We start from the raw sequence: 25,514 nt of genomic DNA, 5'->3' as shown, positions 1-25,514 counted from the left end.
CATGCAGCATACACCGTCTTCGCGAATAGCCCTTGCCGCGTGCTTTTCGCTTCTGCGAATGTGAAATTATTCCTCGGAACAACTGACACTATTCTCGTGGCATCGCTCCATGTATGTGGCAGTGCATAACCTCTGCGTGTCTGATGGACGATAGTGGACACGAGGGGGGAGATGATATTGTGAATACATAATATTGTCATATTCGCCCAATGTATACGCACATCTAGCCACCGTTAGCGATGTGTATTTTCTCTATTCTGATGACGGTGGTGAAGACGTAAAGAGGATGATATTATTATTACGCAGACCCGATGAATATAATAGGAAACACCCATTCTTCGTGTAACAACTCCTTGACTTGGTCCTTACTTATTAATAAACGGACAGCTGGACCCTGGTGGTAATCCATAAGCGATGTTAAAAGTGAAGATGTTTGAGAAAGAAAGAAAGAAAGAAAGAAAGAAAGAAAGAAAGAAAGAAAGAAAGAAAGAAAGAAAGAAAGAAAGAAAGAAAGAAAGAAAGAAAGAAAGAAAGAAAGAAAGAAAGAAAGAAAGCACTCATGAAGATGCCGTTAACTTAACTAGCAAATGCTGTCGCGCCATCGGCATTTGCAGCGATCTTAGCACATGCACGAACTTTTGCAGAATTTTTTTTTCTTTGATTATTTTCTCTAAGCGCTCTGAGATAGCGCGGGCACTGCAGAAGCGCCGTCCCGGAGGCTCGAAGCGTTTGGCTGCTCTTCCCAGTGTTTAAGTGCCGACGGAATTTCGATTTCGGACCGAAACAAGGGCAACTTCGAGATGGCGATTTCGCAACAGACAATGTGCACTCGACCTCCTGATGAGATTCGGGTGGGAAGAAGCCGACTGCTCTAAGCTTCTCCAGTCTTTACGCTTCCTTCACGTCAAACGCACCCGCCAAGTTCTGGACGGAGCAAGAGCCATACTAAGGAAGAAAAATAAGCTCACACACTGCAAGAACCACGCGAGAAGCAGCAGATAGCTTCGATTCGATAGCGGCATGCCTGCGGGGACGCATTTCGCGCGTTTTTGGTATCGGCTCTAATCAGCCAGCAGTGACGTCACATCTGATTCGCGTTCAAGAGCGTGGAGTGCCATTCCTTTTCGGGAATGACCGCCTACGGGCTTTTCAAGTGGAGCAGCGCTCCCGTGAACATCAATCGTTGCAGTGATAGACGCTGATAGTGGGTATGAGACGCTCGGTATGTCTTTGATAGCTTTCGAAAGCCACCGCCAGGGATACGGCTCTCCGGGCTGCGGAGATGCGTGTTCATTTTTCTAGGTTCTCCACTCTGCCAGTTTACTTGTGAAAGCAGTGCGGTGCCTGAGTGGACTATCTGGCTACAGAAACCTGAAACTCGGCGTCGTTAAGAACGTGAATAAGAGTTGAGTGCAGGAACTCTATCGTGGAGGCATTTCCTTACATTCCTTGAACACACACTCTCAACGATGTTATGGATTCCCGGTGAAGTCTTGTTATAAGGCCAGCATATATTAGTCAACGTGTGCTGGTTAACGCAACGCTATGACCAAAGCACGGGATCTGCAGCCAGCGACATCCGCGAATAACGGCTGATTACCGGGTCCTTTAGCATTGGGTATGTTAATCTGCTGAACGTGGACACAGCGGATCATCTGCCTTGTAAATGCTGGGGCCAGGTTGTATGCCGCCTTGAATGTGCATTGTTCACTGATGGAAATTATGTACACTCACGTGTGAATGGACATAAGGAGCCACCCTAGAAACTGCGGCCTTTGACCGATTCGTTAAATAAGCGTCTGCGCCTAGGAAATTGCAATTGTTACTATTAATCACGACACTAATTAATCGATCTGTTCCATAGTGCTAGCGAGGCATAGATGAAATATTAAACAAAGTTTTGTTCATTCTAACTAATTAAAACGACGGCAAAGCTACAGTAGCGCGCAAATAAGAAAAAAGTCGACTGGGGACCTCTGCTTAGGAGAAGGTTTGCCTAAATATTAAAATAATAAAGGCATAGTGAAGTGATGCTTCATAATAACCCGAGTAAAAACAAAGAAAAAAAGAAACATAATTTTAATTCTTATTTGTTAGTCTAGGAGTATACACGTGAATCCCCTGCCTCACTGTAACGGCCGCGAGTAATTATCACGCGAGGTTACTTGCGCACCGTTCGAAAGGTTTGCGAGGTTGTAACTGTTGTTGTATGGCTATGGGTTATTCTTGAGGAGGGGAGCGGGGGGGAGTTTGGGGGGGGGGGGACTGGACTCGGGTTATGCCAGTCAGCTTAGTGCCGTCACCCTTGGCATCCTGGGTTACCAAGCTCTACGGGAGGCCCAGGTAGCGTCTGATCCATCTCCACGGATTGTCTCTAGGGGATTTACTCGAGTTGGCCAGAGGGAGAGACAGGACAAGGAGGTAGCCGCTACCTCGAACAGGCGACAGGCCCAGGTCGTGGTGGAGCCGTTGCCCCCAACCCAGGAGGCGTTGAACAGAGCGTCCGACGCGGTTGAAATGGGTAGAAGGGGTTTGTGTGCTAAAATCCAGGTCAAGTGGTGGTCAATGATGAGCCCGAGCTACTTGACCTGGTGCTTTTTTTTTGGTATGTTTGTATACATCAATGTGTATGATGGTTACACGAGCCATGATACAGGCTCCCCGTGGATGGATCATTAGGTCCGCGGACTTGAGGGCCGAGAGGGAGAGGCATTTAGACATTAGGTACAAATGCACCGAGTCGAGGGCTCTCTTCTCGGATGGGCCTCCTGACCGAGATGACATACCTCCTCAGGGCACAGACCCAGACAGCAACATCATTGGCGTATATCGAACACAGGATTTTGTGTCGACAACGCTGTAGGATGGCCCTCGGGAGGCCAGCCAAGACAAGGTTAAAGAGGAAGGGGTTCTATGCCGATCCTTCAGGCACCCGGTGTTGATGGGACTAAGGAGGTTATAACAGAACTCCTGGAGGGGAGGAGGCGCCCGTGAGGAGAAGCCGCACTCCGCCATCTCTCCATAGGCAGAAAATGCGCTGGTTTCGCTTGTCGTGGTCGGTTCGTTCGCTTGATTTTACGCTCACGGATTCTGACCTGCGAGAATAGTGGCGTCGTGAATTCCACATGAATGTGCACATGGCGGGAAGAAAGGTTGAGAGAATATATTCCATCTGTAAGTACACTGAAATTAATAAACACAGTGCGTGCTGCTGGGATCTTGTATTCGGAATGCGCTCATGTATAGAAATACGCGGTTTCGTTTTTCAAATAACGACGATGTGCGAAGCATATGGAACCATTAAAAGTGAACAGTGGGAACCAAATGAAGGAGACAATTTGCTTCCTGTCCTTCCGCAGCACCTTCAAGAACCGCTAACTACCCCCGTTGCAGTCTCTATTAAAAGCTTTAGCATTACTGTGCGAAGGCGCAGCTTAATTGAAAAATGAAGCACAGGCAGGAACATTGTAAGTGTTTTGCATTAAAATCTCGCGGACAGTACCATTCGCTATTGTTAACGCTCAAGTGAAGATGAAAAATGCTGGCTGCAGCTCAGGTGTAAACATTGGCTAGAATCTTGGTTTGGACCTATTGGTCAGAATAACTGAGGCAGCGCGAGCAGAGAGTCAGCGCCAGTCCTGTTGTCTTGTGTTCGTCAAGTCTGTTCGCTCTGTCTCTTATTATTATGTAAACATTATACCATATAAAGTAATGGGATAAAAAGAATAAGTATGAATTATTGTAGTACTCTACAATTGTTTACTTCGCTATCATCCTACTGTCTAGTGCACACTAAACGACCGTATACATTTTAGTGATTCTTCATACATTTGTAGTCTGCACAAGTGATTACTTTGAAATACTGGTTTGCAAATTGTTTATTGAAAGTGAAAAGGAAACGATCGCCCCTGAAGCAGATGATCATATCCTTGACTATAATGGCCTGTACAACACCACCTTCAACTTTTGCAAGAAAATATAGTGGAACTGGATAAAAAATAATAATAATTTGGCATCACATAACAAATAATTGGCTGGGGATCGACCATATACTTGAACAGAGTTAGACGATCGATAGTGATCAGTTTTGCATTGTTTTGCGTGGTCTAGCGTTTATTTTTGGATTATTATAATTGAGATGTTTTCAAGTAGGTACGTATGAAGATGCTGTAGCGTAAAATACTCTACTTTCGTCGCAATAAATATCCAAATATTTAAAGTTAATTAAGGCCCGTAATTAGTCCGGTGCCATTATATCGACGCAAGCTCTCCAACGATATATGATATTGTCTGCAGTGTAAAGTTTAATTTTTAATCACAATTAAATGAACTGCGAGTAGTTGCGACGCGCAGTTAGTAAAGGTCTGTTCTTAACGTAAGCTATCCAAATATAAAACATTTGTGTTGCAATATTTCTCGGCGTAATAAGCTACACAACGATGTAACACTTGCGTGTTGCTAAAGCTTGACTGGGATATTCATTATTGCTACAACAGCAGGTGAAACTCACTAACAGAGCTGATGTTGATGAAAAGCTGAAATAAACTACATTTGCGCGAGGACGTTAAAGGAAGCTTGTGGGCTTTCTTTAAAATAGACAAGCACAGCGCTGATTGCGCGTTTGTCTCTTTTCCATCTTCGCCTGCTTTGAGCTATAATTGTGAAATTAATTTATTTCTCAAGACTTTTTTGGTTCAGCCTTAAGGTCGCCTCATCTTGCTTAGTTTGAAACTTCGTGTGATGAACGCGCGACAGCGGATTATTTAGAAACAGAGCAAGCACACCACCTCAGCAAAATATTGCGTTGAAACACTGCTAGAAACGCCACATATTTAAAAAGAAAAGGCTAATAAATTCATTCCTTGATCAAAACAAAACTACTCCTCTAACCACCCCTTCCAAGAGACCCTAATAAATCCGCTCCTGATCCGCAAATATGACCGCTGAAAGAATGTGTACGAGTGTGCTAGGCACCCTCTTTTTCCTACGGCAAGATGGCTGCCGCGCACTCGACCAGGCTTCACCGCCGTACGTATGCCGGTATAGGCGGCTCACACTCCAGCAGTTCTATCAAGGCGAAAGCCTTTATTGCCTCATCGTTGTCGACAGCAAAAGTGTCACGCTTTTGCGGCGGCTCTGATTGGTCGAGACGAGATGACGTTATTGAGATCTCGACCAATCACAGAGCACCACCACAGTATGCGCGAATGCGTGCCTTACATGGCAATCAATGATCAATTACAAATTAATTGCTAATTAATGACTAATTAAAGAATCACTAATTATCAATAACTAGTTACTTATTGTTTACTAATAACTAACTAATGACTGATTTTTAATAATTACTAATTTGTACCATTTGCGTAGTTAATTAATTAATTAATTAATAATGTCGTGCACCCGGCAAAATCAACCACACAACAGTAAACGTAGAACAACTGCGGAGAAACAAGGAGCGCGATCTCGTCGCTGCCAAGCAGAATTCAGTGAGTAAATGCACTCGCAGAATGTGAAAGAGTAGTCGCTCGCGTTACTCGTAGCAGCATTCATCGCTACATGCGCAACAGTCGCGTAGCAGAATGCAGCACTCAGGCTTTCGCCTTTCATCATTTTAGTCGCCAAAGTGTCCTCGAATTTTTATACCCTCCTTGGATGGGACGAGGCGGGCTGCTGGTGTGGCCTATCCGTACCTGCATGGATCGGTTGGAAAGGAACGCCGTTATGAACTGCCTCTCGTGCACCCGGGAGCCATTCCTCTTTCCCCATGTAGAACTGGAGAGACCTCTCCACAGACGGGGAGGCGAGCGCACCTCTCTCGAGTGCCTCTTGTCTTTGGCAGGTAGACGCGGACCACAAGCAGTGGGAAACCCTCCTGACCGACCCCGACCCGAACAAGAAGCTTATGTTGCTGATGAGGGCTGGGAAGGTGGCGGAGGTCAACGGGACCCTGGTATAGGGAAAACTTGACCACTGAAGCTCCAAATCTATCTATCCCGCACCGCCCTATATGCCTTAACTCTATTTTTTTTTTGTGTTAATGTTTTTACTACTAATACATGCAGTTTTTACAAAGAGACCACCGCCGCAACCAAATCGCCCGGCCATCGTACGCGACTGACTGCTGCAAGCCGTGAGCGCGAAGAAACGTGACATCAGAACTTTCCTCTCACCCTTTCGCATGTGCTTCCCCTTCGGCGGTTTCTTGCACCCCCGTACGCGGCCGTTCCCTCGCTACGGTGGTTGATTTTAAGTGTTGTTTTGCCTTTGTATATTTACTGGAGCGCAGTAAATGCTTATTCGAGCACGCAACTCGTTTTAGTCTCACATTGGTGGAACCCGCCGTTGTGGCGACTTATCGCACTTCTGGTTGGGGTCAAAGCTCTGACCGTTAAGGTCGGCACGCTGGGGCTAGAAGGGGGCTACCGGGCCTAACACTCTGAGCGTTATCGCAAAAAATAACCTCGAAAAGTTATATTAGCCATGTGCTAGTGGAATAAGTAATTTCATGTGAATATGAGCTATTGTTCTCTCTCAGACTAAGAGTTAAGTGATTATTAGATTTTCAGGTGCCAAATTAACAAAGTGGGCTATGAAGGACGCCGCAGCAGAGAGCTCGTATAGTCGGTGTTGGCCACCCGGGAATCTTTAACAAGCATCCGAATCTCGTTTCATGGGCGTTTTTGGTCGCCTCCATCGAAATGCGACCGCCGCCGTCGGAATCGAACGCGCTAACTATGTACTCACGCCATGGCCATTAGCCTCCTTTGCAGACAGACTAATAAATCATGCATTTATTCTGACCGTTAGGTCACGTTCTAGTGGCGCTGCTGTTCAAATACAAAATCAATGTAATCTTATACAGCTGCTGCTGCCAACGTTATGTTTGACGCCACAGGCAAGTCGAGCTTTGTAAACGGCTTCTGTCACAGTATAGGCCGAGCGAAGCTCATCAATCAAGTTTTCTATTATAGCAACCGGATGAGGTTGCTAGTCGGGTTAAAGCGAGACAAATATAAAATGTCACATATTAAGTCGCTACACTCGTTTAAAAAAAAAAAAAAGGATTTAGGGAGCCTGAAACGTAGTAAGATGGTCCAGAGACGCCGGACTCCAGTTACTGGATGCAGGGGAATGATGTACGAAAGCATCTTTGATGTCCGTCTGTATGTTATTACACCACCGTTTGCTTCAATGCGGCAATGCAGCGCTGCCGGAATACACGGAACAAAGCTTCTCATTTCAGCAACGGCGCGCCAGTAAAAAAAAAAAAAAAAAAAAAAAAAAAAAGAAATAAGACGTATAACCATTACAGTAAAGGTCAGCCCAAGGAGTGTCTTGCATTGATGAAAATGATGAACGAGCCTCGGAAAAAAGTGTCAGTCCTTAAGAAAAGTGCCCGGAAAAAGTCACCCGTTCCTGTCGCCTCTCCACTGGCTCGCTAGGATCGTGAAAAGCTGGGAAACGTCACAATCTCAGCGGCGGCTGTCACGGGATATAGCTACCAGGCTATCAAGGGCTGAGAACGCCGGAGGAGACCGATATGTGTCCAGCTGTGGAGTAAGCCCGAATTGCTTCTACAGCGGCGTGATTCTGACTATAGGTGCCTCAATTTGACCCATGCACACCTCGCTGCTTTTAGTGAAGAGCCTGATCATGCTCATAGGGACGTTAATAAAGGTTCAACGCGTCGACCGTTCCTTTCCGTAAATGTCTCCAAAGATATAGAAATTATGTAGCCAGCGTACAGCTTTAATTCCTAAACCCAGATAGTCAATAGTTCTGGAGTATACGGCTAGAAAATACTGCATGTCTGCGCCAGTGAGGTAACGACGGCATCTTATGTTGCTGGATGAGTTGTTTACAGACATCTTAAGTCATGCGAAATTGGCTGACGAAAGACGAACAGGCACTGCACCTCTGTGCAGTTGTGTTTTTTTTTTTTTCCGCGCTCCCTTCGTCTGCAAGAGCTGCACGCCTTGGAAGGAAATTAAGGTTTCAGTTCCATCGCCTGCTCCCAGCTCTTCGTTAAAGACCATAACGATGCACATAAATAAACTAGGACTTTAGTCACAAGAGTGACAACGGACGGGCATGCACCCCAGAGATGGTTTCCTTTTCGTTCTCTGTTTATTTGTGTCCAGTCCTCAAGAAAAATTACGTCTAGAGCAGCATGTGATCAGCAATGTTAATGAGTATCAAGGGCCATATTACTTCTCTTGTTTCTTCTCAATACGTTAACCTACTTGCGGCCGCGAACAAAAGTCCGCGGGGTGCGGGATCGAGGAAAGTAAAAGTATCTGCGGTGCCTATAGCCACACACTAAGCTAGTACCGATTGCTGTGGATGGAACATGCGAGTACCCAAATGCAGTAAAGTATTTCATGGGACCGGTTTTCTTGACCACGCAAAAACAAACAAAAAAATGCGCACGTTATTTGTGTATCAAAATTGTGCAGTGGTTAGGCCTGCATCATAACGTTTCGCTTCCGGTTTAGCGTCCATGCACCAGTGAACTCAGTTGGAGGATATATTTCCTTTTCCCGAAAACCAAACCAACTAAACACGTTTAACACTTTGCCGAGCTATATGGCAGTCTCTCAGTACCAAACCGCCAAGCGAAAGCATGTCAAAACATGCCAAAAGTGCTTTTGCAGGTCTTAATCGCTTTAAGAGTAGTTAAACTAGGGCTTATTTTACGCGATAGTGTATGCACCTCGTTCCGCCGAAAGGGCACTGTCGCCGTGACAACTGGCATCGCGCAAGCAGCCGCCAAACGCGTTGGGAAAACAGGCACGCTACCGCGTCAACCCGTTCGCACTTGAGCATTCGGCGGCGCGAGCGAGCGAAATCCGCTGCCGCCGACACGCTGCTTCGTTCACACTCCTGGGCCAACACATCGCCGCCGTCGCCGCTTCGACTGCGAGCTCCCGTTCACCCTGACCTGACCGCTAGACTGCAGCTACGTAGTACGCCACGAAAAGCATACATATGCTAAGTGCCGAAGGAAAAACGTATTATCATTCAATTGTTCACTGAATCACGGCACATCTGACCCACATACTGTGGCAACAAGAGCTTCAACGTGCTATTTGCAGGCATCGTAAACAAAAGGGGCATACTTATCGATCTTATTCCAAACGTCATCTTTCAACACATTGTTTTTGTGTTCGCGGTGAGGCTTGTCCCACCGCACACGATACAGCTTCTCGGCGTCGATACGGATTTCGGCTGTGGCCGTCACTTATTGTGAGCCGAAGGTAAATTTCGAGTACGCTGTTGACGTATTGGCCCCTGAGGGATGCTACCGATCGACGCCGCTGGCTACGCCGACTAAACTTCCTCGCCTTCCTATTGGATGATGGAATTCGGCGGAAAAAATCTGGCAGCAAGGTTCGGCCCCGGATCGAATTGGCTTTCCGCCGAGATTTCGGGCGGATTCTCTGCAGCGGTAGCGGATTTCGCTCGCTTTTTTTCGCCGAATGCTCATGTGTGACCGAACCATTAAGAGGTGTTGTCTGTCAAGAATTTTTTCCGGTCTGGGGACGGCGTCGTTTTTTTTCTACGGAACGAGCACTATACGCTATCGTGTAATATACCGGCACGAGTGCGCGGCTTCTCCACTAACTGATATGATCGGAAAAAAGTTTAGCAGAGAATGTATTTTCAATGCTCTAAATCAGAATGCTGCACTAGTGGTTGAAAAACTGATCCAACACGTTAATGCCACCACTGAATTTGGCCAGAACACAACTGACTGATAAGCGATAAGCATGCGGTTATCGATGGAAGTGATACGAAGCACACTGCCTTAGCCCGACGACTTCATATTTGTCTAAGGTAAACCAGAAAAAAAAAAAAGATACGACGTGAAGGAAGCGGACAAGACAAACGGCGAGTTATAGCTGCGCAACTGCACCGATGCTAAGTATAAACAACAAAACATGGCACCCAGCTTCCCCTGTAGCACGAGAGTGGCCTAAAACGTGTCGCATTTACCTACAGCAGCGCTCTTGCCTGTCGCATTCTCTACACTCTCCGAATAATGATCGGCGGAGCTTAGACAGGAGCATTCATGGCGTCGGCCTCAGAGATTTGGCCTCCATCGGTGCGAGCGATACGAACTTGCCGCACCGTGCAGTTATCGCGAGTGCAACATTTGTTGTGGCTGCAATTCCACGGTGTGATAGGTTGTGCGCAGTAGAAGGCACAACGCATGTGCACAGCTTCCTATGACGTCCACCCGCACACTGGCAGCGCTACGACCACGCCGAACCCATTCCCCCGTCCTCTCTCCCTCTCTCTCTATAGCACAAATCTGGACCTGAAACAGCGACTGCTATCGTGTTCTAGTGTTATAATATCGTCGGCCTTTCAAGAAACATCGACCTGTACGGGGAGGCGTGTGTGTGCGTGTGTTGCGAGTAGAGTGGATGGGGGTAGATGTAGTGCGGCGGATAGGGGCGGTAAATAACCCCGGTTCAAAACAAACTGTGGGTTTTGCACCGACCGGTGCAAAAGGCGCGCGCTTCAGAAGCTAGCCTCGTTTCTTGTCGGCGAACGCAAAGAAACTCTCTCTCGGTTTGCGTGAGAGGTTACTTTTACGGCGTCAAATATTATAAGCAACACCAACGGCCCGATAATATCGGAGCTTGTCTTGGGAGCGCTATTCAAAGAGCGGCTATTCACACCGCCTATTTTTCCCACTCTCAACGTCTGAAAGCGCCTCCGGTGTCGTGGCTATCAATATAGCTCAAAGGCGGCTTCCTTTAAGGCTTGTTAAGCAGCAGTAACGTAAAATGACTGGCGCGAAATATGTATACTCTCGTGACTTGATAAAGAAAAACGATATCCAAGCTTTTCCACTAAACTTACGTGAGCCGCCATGAAGCAGTCAGTTTGCACTCAGCCGTGGTCTTTCTGTTCACTTCCTCAAAGAGTTGTTAATGAAGTAAGGCGACTGGCGGCAGGATACGTCGCGATAAGGTTTAAAATAGCAGCCTTCTCAAAGAGCGAACATTATTTTTCCCACGTGTGTCATCGATTTCAGCACGGTCCGGGCCAGTGTGCGCAAAAATAGCGCTGACAGCGGCTTCGTTCGTGTCATAAGCGCGAAGAATAAGAAGGGTTCAAGCACGAAGATCGGATGCTCCATGTTCGGAGTTCGGTGTGATCGGCAGGTCTGCTCTATATACGACCACTCTTTCATAGTTCTCATTTCCTTCTAGCGCTCTCCCGATGTAAACGAGAAGGGACAATTAAATTTTTTAAATGAAATTTGCACTGAGAAAGAAAATGACTGTTCGTTCCTTAACTAAACTGTGCTTGTAACATGCAGTGTGAAGCTTCCTTTTTTTCTTTTTCGTCCTTCTCCGTAAATAAATGAAGCAGATCAGTTCTCGGATAACACAAGTTCTATAGTAGCTGAGTGGCCCATGCGGTTCTTAGCCACACACAGGCATTACTCGCCCTCTGAAGGAAAATGTCATGCGGTGCGTATTTTTATTTCTCACTTTAGAATCACCTGCCTTCCATTCTACAAGCGGCTTTTGCGAAACACAGCTGCTATGGTAACCACTGGCACTTAACTCAAGTCAGACGGCTAAATATTCATCACAGGGATTAGCCTATTAGCAAGTCATTCCAGCTGTTTAGCGCACTATTTAGTACTCTCGTAGCTGCCACGGACGAAGATCCAGCTCGAAAAACGGAGCCAGCCAATTAAGCGAAGTTCTTTTCGGCTACAGTAGGCCGAAAAAGATTAAAAGGCCGGCCCGCTTACGCTGTGGCGAGCAGGAAAGAGAAGGGAAATTTCTATTCTAAGTGCGCAGTCCGGGCCTAGCAGTGGTGTGTCCACTCGAAGCACGCCATGGAACCGTGGAATGCTAGAAGTGACACACACACGCACACGCACATACATATATATATATTATTTTGTTGATGGGGTATACTCAGCTCTTTCAAAGGGGATCAGGGTGGCGTCAGACGCTGTACAGCTAGATTTTGTGGCCTCTTGGAAGCAGTTGGGGCTATTTTGTGCAATGCTCGAGGTAATCATTCACTTTGCATCGCAACAGTGCGTCGTTATATCAAGTGCCTCTGCGCGGTAACCATCTCCTGGCAAAACCACGCTCCTTTCCGGTTGTATGTTTTTCGTTTTTTCACTCATACGGATTTATTTTAAGCGTGTAATCATATTTTCGCACTGCACGGCTTTATGAAAAGAACGCCTTTTTAACTGCATGCCTTAACAGCATAACACTTGACAGCCTGAAAGTGCGTCCTTCGCTCTACACAAGTTAACAAAAGCACGTGCACGTTCACCGAAGGCATGCAGTTAAAATAGCATGATGGTATCAGAATGTACAGTCGTGGGCAAAAGTGGTATACAACACTTAGCTGGTGGCGGAGCTCGGGAAAATTGCATTCCAACTTAATCTAGCAACAAATGTCTGGGATCGACATAATAGTGGCGGTGCCCCATTTTATCCACAAGCCTGTTTAGCTGTCGCTGTCGCTGCCGATGTCGCTAGATGGAATTTCAATGCAGTTTTCCCGAGCTCCGACATCCGGCTCGGTGTTGCATATCACTTTTGATCTCGAGTGCACTTCCTCTTTATATTGTCTCGGTAGGAGCCCGACCCATCACAGTTGAACAGGAACTCTTTGAGCGTCCTCTGTTGCACGCCTGAAAATAAACCCTTTCCAAACAGTCCAGAAAAACTAGGTCGATTTACTTGGGTTGTTTACATATCAAGTAGTGGGAATACTAGGAAAGCAAAATACCCTGTCTTCTAAGAATATTCTGACTGATGATGTTCATGTATGCAACTTAAAGAAGAAAGTTTTAACCACAGAAGGAATTCGCATTCTACTACATCACTTTCAAATATCACCGTAGCCTCTTACGCGGATTGGTGTAGTTTTGTAGTGAGGAAGGGGAATATTGGCGTTTGAATGTTGAGGGCATCAGCATGCATGCAATATCGTTCGTTCACTGCGAGGAGGCTTAATATCGGAAACATTTAAGAAAATGACCTTTTTCCTCCAGGCGTAACGTCCAAGCGAGGAGGAAAAACAGAAGAACGCGTTCTCACTTTCTTACCTAATTTTACACCTCCTAGAGTAGCTCACGAAGGAGGAAGATAACAAAGGCTTTCGTGTTCCGCTTCTTCCGTGATGACCTCGTGAATTACAGGCCTATCCCCCCCCCCCCTTTCTTTTTTCCATTGCGGTGCTGGTTGTCTGAAAGGACAACCATCACCGCCAATCCAAAATAAAGACGACATAATGGACTTTGAAGATTCTCAGTAATTATTTTGAACTATTTTGTACATTGTTATTTCCTCAGACGCATGCTTTGCTTTCGTGATCCGTGCGAGGGGTGGTATTGCAATATGAAACCTTCCGCTCGTCTTGTCCATGCGGCGAGATGTTTTGGCTTTATGATATTTTGTAACTTTAAATTAATCTGAATATTACATAATTTTAAGCAGCGAAATAAGTGAATTGTTGCCAAAACTATGTGCGAAGCATCAAATTCGGAAGCTAAGTCTCTGCTTCTACTTTCGAAGGCTGCAAATGGTTTACACCGGAGAATTGTTCAAGAAACTGTTCATAAGCAAGGTGAAAACCGCACTGAACGCAAGTGAACTCGCTACACAGTCGCAAGCAGACTGCGAACAAATGGCGTCAAATCGTAATAGGCCTTCATTGTGGATACTGTACAAGGGCTGCAAGAATTTGGCGCCTACTTCCCGTTCATAGACTGCTGTGCAAGGCTATTCACCTACAACCCTCGCGAAACGTGAAGAAGAAACGAGCGGCAAAATCCCTACATACCTGGTCAAACTACGTAAAATTAATCAAAGGTCAGCTGCGAGCTTAGTCCAACAATGGGGATCGACACTGGCCTAAGACTGGTCTAAAAGCAGGCAGCCAACATAAGGCCGGCTTCAATGGCCGACGTGAACATACATAGACCAGCAATCACCTTCTGTGGGATCGATGCAAATTTGCAACTTTCGATCGGCCATCCGCCCTATATTAAAGGAAAAATAATTCTCACACCGCCAGTTAAGTAAATCACGTGAAACAGATTGAGGCAGCGCATGCAGGCTTGTAACAACTTGAGTCATCAATTTAGGTCCACTTCCGAAAGTGACACAAGAGAAATCGCGCTTAATACAAGCCAGAACACATTACTACGCAACTGCATACCGCGCCCCATATGTATTTACGAAGCACGTTCTCCCTATCGCTCATATACTTGCCACATATATCTGGTTTCCCTTTTACTTTCCCGTTGACCGACAACGTTTATATTATGCCCATAGGTGCTTGCAACAGATGAGCGGAACAATGCTCATCAAGCTGCAGGCTCCTTTTTACTAAAAAAGCATTTCGAAACTTTCTTTATCGCGGCGAAAAAGTGACGAAATCACGAATGTTGGAACAGGCGCCGCCAGTGCTTGAGCCGTTACGCGTGCCCGTAATACGATAAATGCGAATAGCTGTGCCGAACCCGATCAACGGGGTAGATGTTATCATTTTGCATAACGTTATGTGCACAAAAAGTGCAGTTCAGTACACACTATATCGCAAAGTGCATATAACGGTTGTTCTGTTACAAGTTAGTTTAACTTTTTTCGCATGAGTTATTCCCGCAGCGATCGCGTTGTCTTACCGCCTGTAGTCGCGCCTGTGGATTCAGAAAATCTCATTGACTTGGAAATGCTGCCCCAAAGCAACTTTAATAACAGTTTCTGGGACCTGATTACACTGAAAAAAGTTTGGTTGGACTTAGCGGTCTAAAGTGCGAGGCAAAATACCGGCAAACGGCTTCCGCTATAGAGATGAAATGGTCAGACCAGGACATATAGTAGTTTGAGGCAGAGAAGAGACCTCGCTCACAACGCTATTTTATCGCAGGCAGCCGAACACATGCCTATACTTCCGCGCGGGCTTGTCTGGTCGAAAAAAAAAAAAAAACATGTCCGCCGACTAGTTGTCGACCGGTTACCAACCGCCGGCCACGTCTGCTAAGGAAAGCGACGACACCCCATGAACTTATCTCATACGACGCTCTGGGCAGAAACGTTGCACCGAGGACAGTAGCTCAACTGTGCAAGGTTTACTGATTTTTATTACACTTATTTATCGAGAGAATTCAATGTCTCAAGTTTTGTACCGCCATCCAACTCCACAGTGCCGGCCTCGCTATAGGCCCCCGCATTCTTTCGTGGAATCTCCCAGCAGACGAAACAAAGTTCGGGAAAAGTATGCATTGCTCGTTTCCGCAAGATCATGTGCCTTGTGCAAGACAAGCGTCGTAGTCGCGAGTTGTTAATTGCCAGCACTGCTAAAAACGATCCCGACGTGGAAAAATACCGTCGACAGAAAGGAGTGTCCAAAAACGGCACACGTATTCACACGCGTATGGGGGCCAAGGTCATCTGCTTGCGAAAGCGCGCTCCGAGGCCAGCTGCGGTAGCAGTCTGCGCTGTGGCTGACATCCGCCGGTGTCAACAACATGCGCATGGCTCACAAATGAGGGTGCTTTCCCCGAAGTAGCCAATCGGAATTTCCCTGGCAAATCTCCATACCTTGTCCTCTCGTACGAGTGGTTTCCGCCAATAGACAACCTATAACAGAGAACACGTCAAAGATTGCCTCGTAAGGTGAGAAGCAAAAGTACAGAGGCCATGTTTACTAAACTCGAAGATGAGGGGAAAAACGTAAGAGACCATACTTATTCCCAACCCGATGCGAAGAGTGTGATGGAAATCACGATGTAATGCAGGCACACAGGTGACCGCGCTGACGGAGCGAATGTATGCTTTCTGCTAATAGAACTGCGAAAGAAAAGAAAGCGTTCGGCTCGAAATTTTGAGCTGTCCTTAACGGCATCACTATTTCTTTGCGAACCTGGCTCGTTCCTGATTCCGAGCAAATTTCGCTTATTCTCTTCGTTGCACGTCCGTCAGGTGCCCTTGACTTGGTCGACTCAGTGAATGACAATCACATTCTTGGGTCAAAACCAGCTCCACAGGGCCACGTATGCGCAAAGATCTTCGCACGTCTAAGATCCAATCACCATAGGCCATTGCGCTGTGGTACTTCACCAGCCATCAGCCGATATCCCCCACGCAGACGTGCCAACTGCCTTGCGAATGAGGCCCCAGAGCGATAACCATGTGCAGGGGTTTCGACCCCTTCGCGGGACCGCCGAGCGAGCCGCGCTTGCAGCATGGGAGTGTCGTAACCACGTGACCGAAATCGTGCCCAATTTCGAAATCGGTCTGGTTTCACAGAAAGTGATGTCATGGTCTTTCCCGCCTTCCCTTTCTTGTTATTTTTTTTTCTTCCCTTCCCACAATGGCTGCGCCGCACTGGTCGATCAGTGGCGGAGACAGAAAATTTGTGGAGAAGTCTGGTACACTTCTGACCCTTGTGGCAGAGAGGATGAGATGAAAATTATGTGCATAACGCAGTCGACCGCATCACAAGGCGAAGGGAGAATGAAGGGCGCAGTAATCGGTATACGGCTAGGCTTCATTAGCTGCCCTCAGTCCCGACGCCGTCTTTCTTTACCATCGAAATCGATCGTAAAGCCACGGCGCTGTGGTCGGCCGTTCCCAATTATCAGCCTATGGCACGAGTGGTAGTCGGGGATAACTCGCCGGGGATAACTGCACCGAGAATCTTGGTCTCGGTCAGCGCACGAGAGACTAGGGAGTGCGCCGTCCTCGCAGACAAGGCCTGCAAAGCAGCCAGCGCAGCCGTGATAACCACTTTACGGCTCAGACGACTCTCGATGGCGAACGTTTCAAGTTTTCTTGCTGGCTTTTCTGAGCCAAACGCGAAAGGTCGAAAGCGGACAGCCGGTGCGGAAGCTTTCTTTTGCTTTTCCTGGGGCTCTTTCTTTTTTCTTCTTCTCTTCTAAAAAAAAAAAAAAAAGAGAGATAGAGAGAGAGAGAGAGAGAAAAAGAACAGAACAGGAAACGTATGAGCTGGTAGGCCTTGTTTTTGGTGGCGAGGCAACCGCTGAAAGCATTTTACGCGGCCAGACGGGCGCGTTGCGAACTGGGGCGCCGCGCGATCAGAGCGGGCGGCCGAAGCTATACCGTCACCGCGTCAAATAAAGGATAACGGCGGGTGCGCTCGTTACAGGCATCGAAGGACTCTGGTTACCGCGCGAAGCGAGGGGACGGTGGTTAATACATTATTTACACGCGCCAGTAGCACAGCTGTGCAACGTGCGATAGAAAAAAAAAAAAAAATGCAGCGCTTTTTGACAAGCGGAGCCCGAGATCAGCGTAATACGGTAGGTACACGTGCACCGTCGACGGGTGTCCACTGCACAGGAGTGACGAGGTTACACTGTGCTACACAAGCTCGTTAGCATTCCGCCTACGTGGAAACGAGATGTATGGTCGAGTGCGTATACCACCATGGTGAGAGGTTAGCCAAGGCGCTGAAGGGTGGAATGGAAAAGCGTGGGTTCGATGCGTCCGTATATAGTGGGCGCGCTTCGGCTGGAGCGGCGAGAATGTTCATTCCGGAACACTGCCTTCCGACGCATTACGCAGAGCCGTCTGCAGCTTAATTAGGCCTGAAGCGCTCGCCTGCGTCGTCCCTGCCAAAGCTGTTTACATTGCTGACAGATGTAAACGCTCAGAGAATTTTAGCACAGCGCACACATACTAGCGTAGACACATAGCTGTTTACCGGACGCCTCCGGCGCACGCGCACTGGCATGTGTGTGGCAAAGTGCGGCCACTAAGCATGTGCAGCTGCCGTCCGGCAAGCCGGTATACGTATACGTCATTACATCTCCGCTTTGCTAAAATCCTCTAATTTCGATAAAGAAGTTATGCTGCTACGTGCCCTTTTATAGCATCCCGACGACTGTGTCAGAGCCTGATAAAAAGCGCGGACAAAGACGATAGTAGAACAGACTATAGAGCAAGCAGCACTGAAAATATGTCGCGATGCAATTACTTTGGCAATCCTATCGCTCTAGTTGTAACAAAGTAAGACCATACAAGAGAAAAAAGGAAACATTTGACTACTACCCAAGTGCGCGGGCTGGCGAGATGACAGCAATTCCTGGACCGCATATACTATATGGAACTTAAACAAACGAATCATGCCCAAAAAGACGATGAAGCTAGGAAGCTTTACCAGCTTCAATGCAAAGAAGTATCAATAGCATGCTAGAATTCACAGCTGTTTTTATCATATTTTTTTTTTTCAACGCGAACATATAGTCTTACTAGTGCACCTTACAAAGCATTAGTAATTGGTTTTCCGTACTTAAAAGACACCGGAAAAAGGTATGTTTCTCGTTACATACCTTAGGTTTCTCTTTAAAATTGTCCAAAGGGTTATCGACTGTCCCGAACTGCTTAACTGAATCAAATCTTGCATTCACAAAAAGTGAGGAATGCCACTGAAACCCACTCGCATACATTCTGAAAGCGTATTCGGGACAGCTGATATAATTCACTGGCACGCGTTCTGTGCAACACTTCTGTCCATAACGTAGGCTTCTATTCCGTAACTGAAAAAAAAAAAAAAAAAAAAAAAAAAAACCGGTTTTCACGTTCCTTGAGATCGAGAACCGGAAATTGTAGATGCCTTGGTTATGTTGCGTTTTAAACTTGAGTTTGCTTCCTTTCCGTTATTTCTGTTTCGCAATTTTAATAACCCGATTCCAATCACACCGATTGTGTTTCTCTTTCTATGCACCCTATCATTTCTTCCAAGTCTCTGGATCATCTTACCCACCTGGATTACAAGTCTCTGGATTGCTTTCCCACCTGAAACCCTATGTCAGGTACTAAGTCATAACGTGACATACACCGACGTCAGATTTGTCTCCCGATGGGGCCTCCAATGCTGATAACCTGAAACTATACTCCACGCGTTTCTAGGCCCATTTCATGATGCTCTCAAGAACTATCTTTTTGAGCAATAGCAAGTTGTTTTGGACTAGATGCCAAAAGTGAGTAGTATAGGCTCAGTGGCTATGGGCGCTCCATGTACTGTGCTATGTCAGAGCACGTTAAATAATCCCAGGTAGTCAAAATTATCCGGAGCCCTCCACCACGGCGCCTCTCATAGCCGATGTCGCTTCGGGACAGTGACCCCATAAACGAAACTAAACCAAACTAAATACTTGTATATATGAAGTCGGCTTCCGTTGAAGTTCGAAGTTCCTAGGGGCTTTATATTATCACCTCTACGCTCAATATATTAAATAAGAAATTACTTATCTGAGGCCATTTCTGGAGATTAAGCATTCCAATCAATCGACAACAGTCCTGCTTTCAAAGCACTTATCTCCAAACATGGCCGTTACTAAACTGCAGGACAACGTACACAAAACAGTGGCTTTGTTGACTAATAACTGCTTAGAAAGTAACCCGCTGAAATCAAACGCCTTTGTTTTTGAACCCCATTAAAGTTAGCCGCAATAGGTGCATAATTTTTCTTTACATCTTCACAACTGTTCTTGTTCGGCGCGTATGCTTATTACCTGCGTGCACTCGGTGAAATAAATGGGAGTAGCCTTCCAAAGTGATATGTCTTGCTGCAGTCATGTTGGGGCAGCACGTTTTATTTTAAGGCGATAGCCTTTAGGCTCACGCTCGCCGATCGTGTGCGTCCGTCCGTCCGCAACGATTTCGTTACGGGGAAGGCGGCAGCTGGCAGCTGACATGACCGAGCACCAACTGGACGTAGGGCCTTCCTGACATTGCGTTTGGCCGAAGCTGCCAACTCGGGGCCCCTCCTTTCACATCGGAGGGTGATACAAGAATCAGCCTGCCAAGATATTTGCATTCACGTTATCCCTAGGCCACGCAGGCACGTTCCTACGGCTCGGTTAAAGCGGGGCTTTATATGATGGCTGGTAGGTTGCGCTATTGCGACATCGCGAAGGTGGGAGTGAAAACAGAGAGAAAAGAGACGCCGTAGTGGAGGGCTTCGGACCACCGCGCGATAGAGGCTTTCGCCTCATCGCAGTTTAGTGATCCAAAGTGCCCCCTATAATTTTTATGCATTAATTATATTGTTTCATTTCACATAAAAAAATTACTGCGCATGCTCTGGTCTACGGGAGTCCTCCGATATGAACGCAGTAAAATATCCGGTATGAATTTCATAAGGCTGTGGTATCCCGGTTCATTGCATGGAGCATCCGGCGTGAAACAGGACGGAGCTGTCATTCCGGATTGCCCTTTATTTGTCGGCTGCTTTGTTTTGTGGAGGCCAAAGCAGCCCTAGCTGAGTTCGAAAGAAGTTCACAGCTATAAAATTACATGGCTACGTTAAAAAAAAAAGAAAAAAAAAAGCGTACCCATCCACATCTTTCGAACCATCATATTGCCATGTCCTATAGTCGAGAACGCTAACCACTATTCTATGTCAACATTTTTTTTTTCTCATGACTAAACAACTTTACTTAGATTCATAAGTATAGGGTTCCTACTCGGCTATAGCCAATAGCACAGGCTGCTTAGAGTGTTAACATCGCTTTGAAGAACCAGGAAGGGGAGAGTAAATGAATGCAAAAGAAAATTATGCGGATGGGACTGTTAACAAGGGGATGGAGAAAGTCACTTAGACATATTGGCCTGTGATACCCACAATAAAGCAATCAAGTGAGAGAGCCAGGGAGGAGGGAGTCAGAACTTAGCACGGGGTTGTCGCCAATGATGCCGACTTCAGCGGCGCCTGAACCACTTGTACTATGGGGCCTTGAAGAAACCGCAACTCGGAAACCCGCTGCATCTCCTCCCGCAGGCTGTGTTTGGAGACAGACGCTTCGAGTGCGCTTTTTTATCAATTCTCTTTTGTTCCCAAGGTGCTGCCATGCTGGTTGTAGGCCACGCACGCAAACTGCCTTATTCACACGCGCGTGCCAGAGGGCAGATAGTGCGAGAACTAGCACACAGTCTCGGAAGACTGGACACTTGGATGGAGCTTCGAGGCACAAGAGGCCAGCCAGGTGACATGCAACAACATGCCGAAAAACTGCGCACTTCGTTCCTGAAGATAAGCGCAGTGTTACAGTACTCCATGAAGATGTGTTGTGAGGCCTTCCGCTTGCATCACAAGAGGCCGTTTGCGGCCCATGGTAGGAAGACACCTCGACCTTCCTGACGGTCGTCAGGGACAAAACTCCTGTGTGTAAGCTGAAGAAATCCTTGCAGCCGTTGGAACGCGTGGCCTCCTGACTCGCCTAAGAACATTATTTTCTTACCCACTCCTGCAGATGGTTTCCAACATATTGATGGTTGAAGAACTTGCGCCAGTAAGTCCCGGTAAAGCCTTTTGGGTTTTACTGAGAGCAGATATTTCTCTCACAACAGCGCCAGAGGCAGTGCCACTTTGTGGAATGTTGTCTCTCATACTGAGTGCACTGCTTCAATTGTGGGCAGCCATGGGGAAAAGTGCGCGGAACCGGTATGTTGAGTGCCTGCACGAAGGAAATCATCCTTTTCATCACGAAAAAAAAAACGAATATTTGAATGATAAGCTTAAGGTTTATGTTCACTAGGCCCAGTCCGCCTGCCTCCATGCTCCAGAACTGGTTATTTTGGCGCAAGGTCTCGGCCGTACAGCGCCATACAAAAATTGCCCATCATCTGTTTGGCTTACCCACCGAACCTATGAGCTCTATAGTGGTTGCTCTGGCCGAGTACAGAACGGCCCAAATAAACGACCTCATTACATACGTAGGCTGTTGTGAACATGACTATGTGTCGCGGTCGCTAAGGATAAAGCTTCCTTTCAGCGGCAGCTATAGTTTGGTTTACCACATAGCTTCTTTGCAGTTGACTTCGCCTTCCTTAAAAGAGACATACTGTACTTGCTAAAAACAGAAAATATGGCGTATAGCGCCTTAGCCTGGCAGATATCTTTTGGCATCAGTGCGAATCCCCCCTCTTTGTCCGAAGTCAGCGACGAGAGTGAATGATCTTTCAGGAACTTCATCGCACGTCCGACAGGGAGGCCTCTGCTGCGCAACTTGCATCGCGCGACCACGTCGACTCCGTCTGCGGTGCACCTGGCACTTTCTTGCTCCGTAGCCACCCGCGCCACTTGTCGTACCATAGCCAGGAGTTCCGGTGTGGTTTTCCTCGGCTCCAAAGCAGACTCGCTTTGTCGAATGCGCGGAAGGTGTGGTTTATTCTCTGCCGTCGAAATGTGAAAAAAAAAAAAAAGTACATAGGACCGACCGGCAGATGTACTAACGATAGACTGAAAGAACATAAAATTAACGTCGATCAAGCACGCACATATTGGAATACATGTGGGAGATTTCCCATCCAAAACTTGTACAGCTGAGTATGCACAATGTGAAGTTTTAGTTTGGGGTGGCACCGGTTCGTGGTTGCTGCACCCATATCGAGCTTTATGCGCGCTTATCGATTTTACCACTCTACTCCAAAGGGCTTCTTGCTTCAGCCCCCTAGTCGGGCTCCTTGGGATTCGTGGAGGTTTTGCTCAGCTCCGGAGGATTGGCAGAAGCTGTTTGCAAATCAGATCACCTCTCCTGATTGTTCCTGCAACGTGAAAATGAATGCTGCGTGATCCGCGCATGCGAGGATGTGTAGTTCTTGACAGCCAATATCTAAACCCTACTACTTAAGTTCTACTTAATTTATACTTAAGTTCTATTTTAATTTGAGGACAACCAAGAGGGCTATGGAAAGAAAAATGGTAGGGGTAACATTAAGAGATAGGAAGCGTGCAGAGTGGGTCAGAGAAATAACTCAAGTTACCGACATTCTAGTGGAAATTAAGAAGAAATGGGCATGGGCAGGACATGTAGTGCGAAGAGAGGATAACCGATGTTCGCTTAGGTTAACAAACTGGATTCCAAGGGAAGGAAAGCGTAGCAGCGGCGGCAGAAAGTTAGGTGGGCGGATGAGATTAAGAAGTTCGCAGGGGTCAAGTGGATGCAGCTAGCACGGTACAAGGTTAATCGGAGAAATATGGGAGAGGCCTTCGCCCTGCAGTGGATATAGTGAGGCTGATGATGATGATGATGAATATCTAAACCCGTGATGGATTTAGAAGCAAGTGCCATGCGACAGAGGGGCACTAGGAATAAGGTAAATAGTATATGTGATATCAGGTACCTGGTCATACCGATCTATTTACTAAAATTGGGGCGCTTGGTACGAATCTTGAGAACGATTGAAGCACTGATACCAGTGTAGCGAATTTCGAGCCAGCCTATTATGTCTTATCCAACTTCACATTAATGGAGGAGAGAAAACATACATGGTATAGTCTACCTGATTGAAAGCCTTTCCAAATCAATCTGGAGGACAGCTAAAGGAAGGAAGCCCACCCCCGCCACTTCACGTATGCAAATTAGAGCGACTTTTGAAGCCACATGTTTGATAAATTATCACTACACTGCCCCAAGTCTACAGGTAAGAGCTCTGGCCAGAATTTTATAGTCTGTGGAAAGAAGATTTTACGACCTGAAGCCAGCTACATCGGGAAACTAATAGAGGACGGCTCCTCAGAAATTAGAACTAAATTGCTGCGCCAGATGAAAAGGGGGAAGAGTTCTCGTTTTCTCGCCTCCTCAAAATTGCAGCTGTAGTATTGGGATAAGGTCTTTACTAAATTATTTAGCAAAATTGGGCAATTGTGCCGTCTCAGTAGAGTGATTTGTTCTTAGGGAGCTTTGCAATTACGCGCTCTATTTCCTTGGCAGTTAGTGAGGGGTTCGTTGTCTCTCTAATCGCCCGGGGGAATTTACGCAGTTCGCTCAGGACTTCAGATGGCGCGGGATCTGGCGGTTTACCGACCCGGAAAAGCGTAGTTTCGCGCTGTTTTTTCATTACGCTGTTTTGGGTGCAACACAGTAATGACACCATGGTGAAGAAGTTACTACACATCGCAATATCGCCCTATTTTGTATGTTCTCTTAACTGCTATACCGGCATTGCGCACTCTTTAGCCACACTCTTTAACAGCTCCGCGCCGGCTAACTGATCAGCGGCGGTTGATGCTGACCCGCACATCGCTTCGTGATAAGCGGACACATGTGTGTAATGAAGCAAATTTTACGATGCAGCCTGAATTTTCGAAAACTGAGGTCGGTACATATGTACATTAAGACCCCAGAAATTCAGGCTAAAAAAAAAAAAAACAGGCTGCTTGTGTCCGTTTGTGCAGTGCCTTTTATATCATCACCTATAGACAATGAAACAACTCGTCTAACGGCAACTTCTGTCAACGTACAAGAGTACGTTGACAGAAGTTGCCGTTAGACGAGTTGAGTCAAGAAAGGGAGGAATCAAATTGAAAATGAACGATGTTAAATAGCGAAATCGCAGATTATCGAGATAAAATGCTGTCGCAAGGTTCAAGAGACTATGCCGTGACCTGCAAGGAATGTCCACAACATGTAGTGCACTACAGTATAATGTGTTGATGTATCTTGCAAAGACAACACATAGACTGTGAACACCTCACGTTCGGAAGGAGGGTGATTATCATTCGCGATTTACTGGTGGGCTTAAGACGCATTCGGACTGCCGGGAATATCAGAGGAGAACAGTATTTGAACACGTTGTTGGCTCCCGATTCAATCAGGGACAGTATTCTGTCGTAATGTTTCATCGGTTCATAATAGCCGTCAGTTGTGGCATCAATGCAGAGTATATAGTTGCAATGAGGCAAGTAAGTTAGTAGCCTCAGCGACGCAGCCTTCATAAGCACCGGCTGGCCATTCGGCAGCCTCCGTTTGTTGAATCATAAGGCGACGGTAACAGCGGCCAGAAGAGGTCGTTCGAGAAGCTGCATAAGCGTAAGAGGGGCCTTGGCCAGTGCCGGCAGATTCTGACTGGACAGCAGCCGCACAGCAACAGCAGCCGAAGGCAAGCCGACGGCGTGTTGCGGCGAGAGTCGGGGAGAAAAGGCGGCCGAACAGTGGCAGCCATTAGCAGCGCGTATGAGCGGCGGCTGGCGAGGATTACGCGAGAACACATAAATCCCCACTCGCTGAACCGAGGAGAACGGCCCGACGCCCTGGTCTTGAACTGACAGCGGCGCCATCTTTATTTGGGCGATTAGGCAACTAAGCCTCGCTCTCGCACCCTGGCGACAGGTATCAGATGCAGCGGACGACATGGAACGCCAGAAAACACAACGTACTGATCGCCGCCGTGCCGGCTAATCCCATTGCACTGTGTGCTGGGCTTAGCCCGCGTGCGCGATTATTGACTCGGCGCAGCGGGGAAGGGAGAAAGAAGAAAATAAAAGAACAACAAGTGTGAGGGACGAATTCGCGGCCAGAGAGCCTTGGGATATCTGTCCAGCGGCGATTCGGGGTGAACGGGCGCAGCAGCGAGATTGAATCCGCTGCAGGCGCCGACGGAAGCGGCGCACCCTGTCTCGCGCCGGCGGCGACATCGCGCCGAGCGGAACTGTGATACGAGCCGGGCACAACAGAAGAAACAGCGGAAGGGGAACCACCGCGA

At 47.1% G+C, this 25,514-nt stretch overlaps 1 protein-coding gene across 1 annotated transcript in view; it reads left to right on the top strand.

Annotated features, from left to right (window-relative positions):
- The first annotated feature begins 2,647 nt into the window (after positions 1-2,647).
- LOC146205590 (zinc finger BED domain-containing protein 4-like) overlaps positions 2,648-25,514 on the top strand; it is a 172,260-nt gene continuing 149,393 nt past the window's right edge. The window contains exons 1-2 of the mRNA XM_084607490.1: positions 2,648-2,824; positions 5,840-5,950. Of these exons, the coding sequence (XP_084463616.1) occupies positions 2,648-2,824; positions 5,840-5,950 (288 nt within the window). The remainder of the gene's footprint in view (positions 2,825-5,839; positions 5,951-25,514) is intronic.

Source organism: Amblyomma maculatum, chromosome 1, assembly GCF_055883805.1.
Source record: "Amblyomma maculatum isolate TAMU_Amacu chromosome 1, ASM5588380v1, whole genome shotgun sequence".
NCBI lineage: Eukaryota > Metazoa > Arthropoda > Arachnida > Ixodida > Ixodidae > Amblyomma > Amblyomma maculatum.
This window is presented reverse-complemented; position numbering and strand designations above follow the sequence as displayed.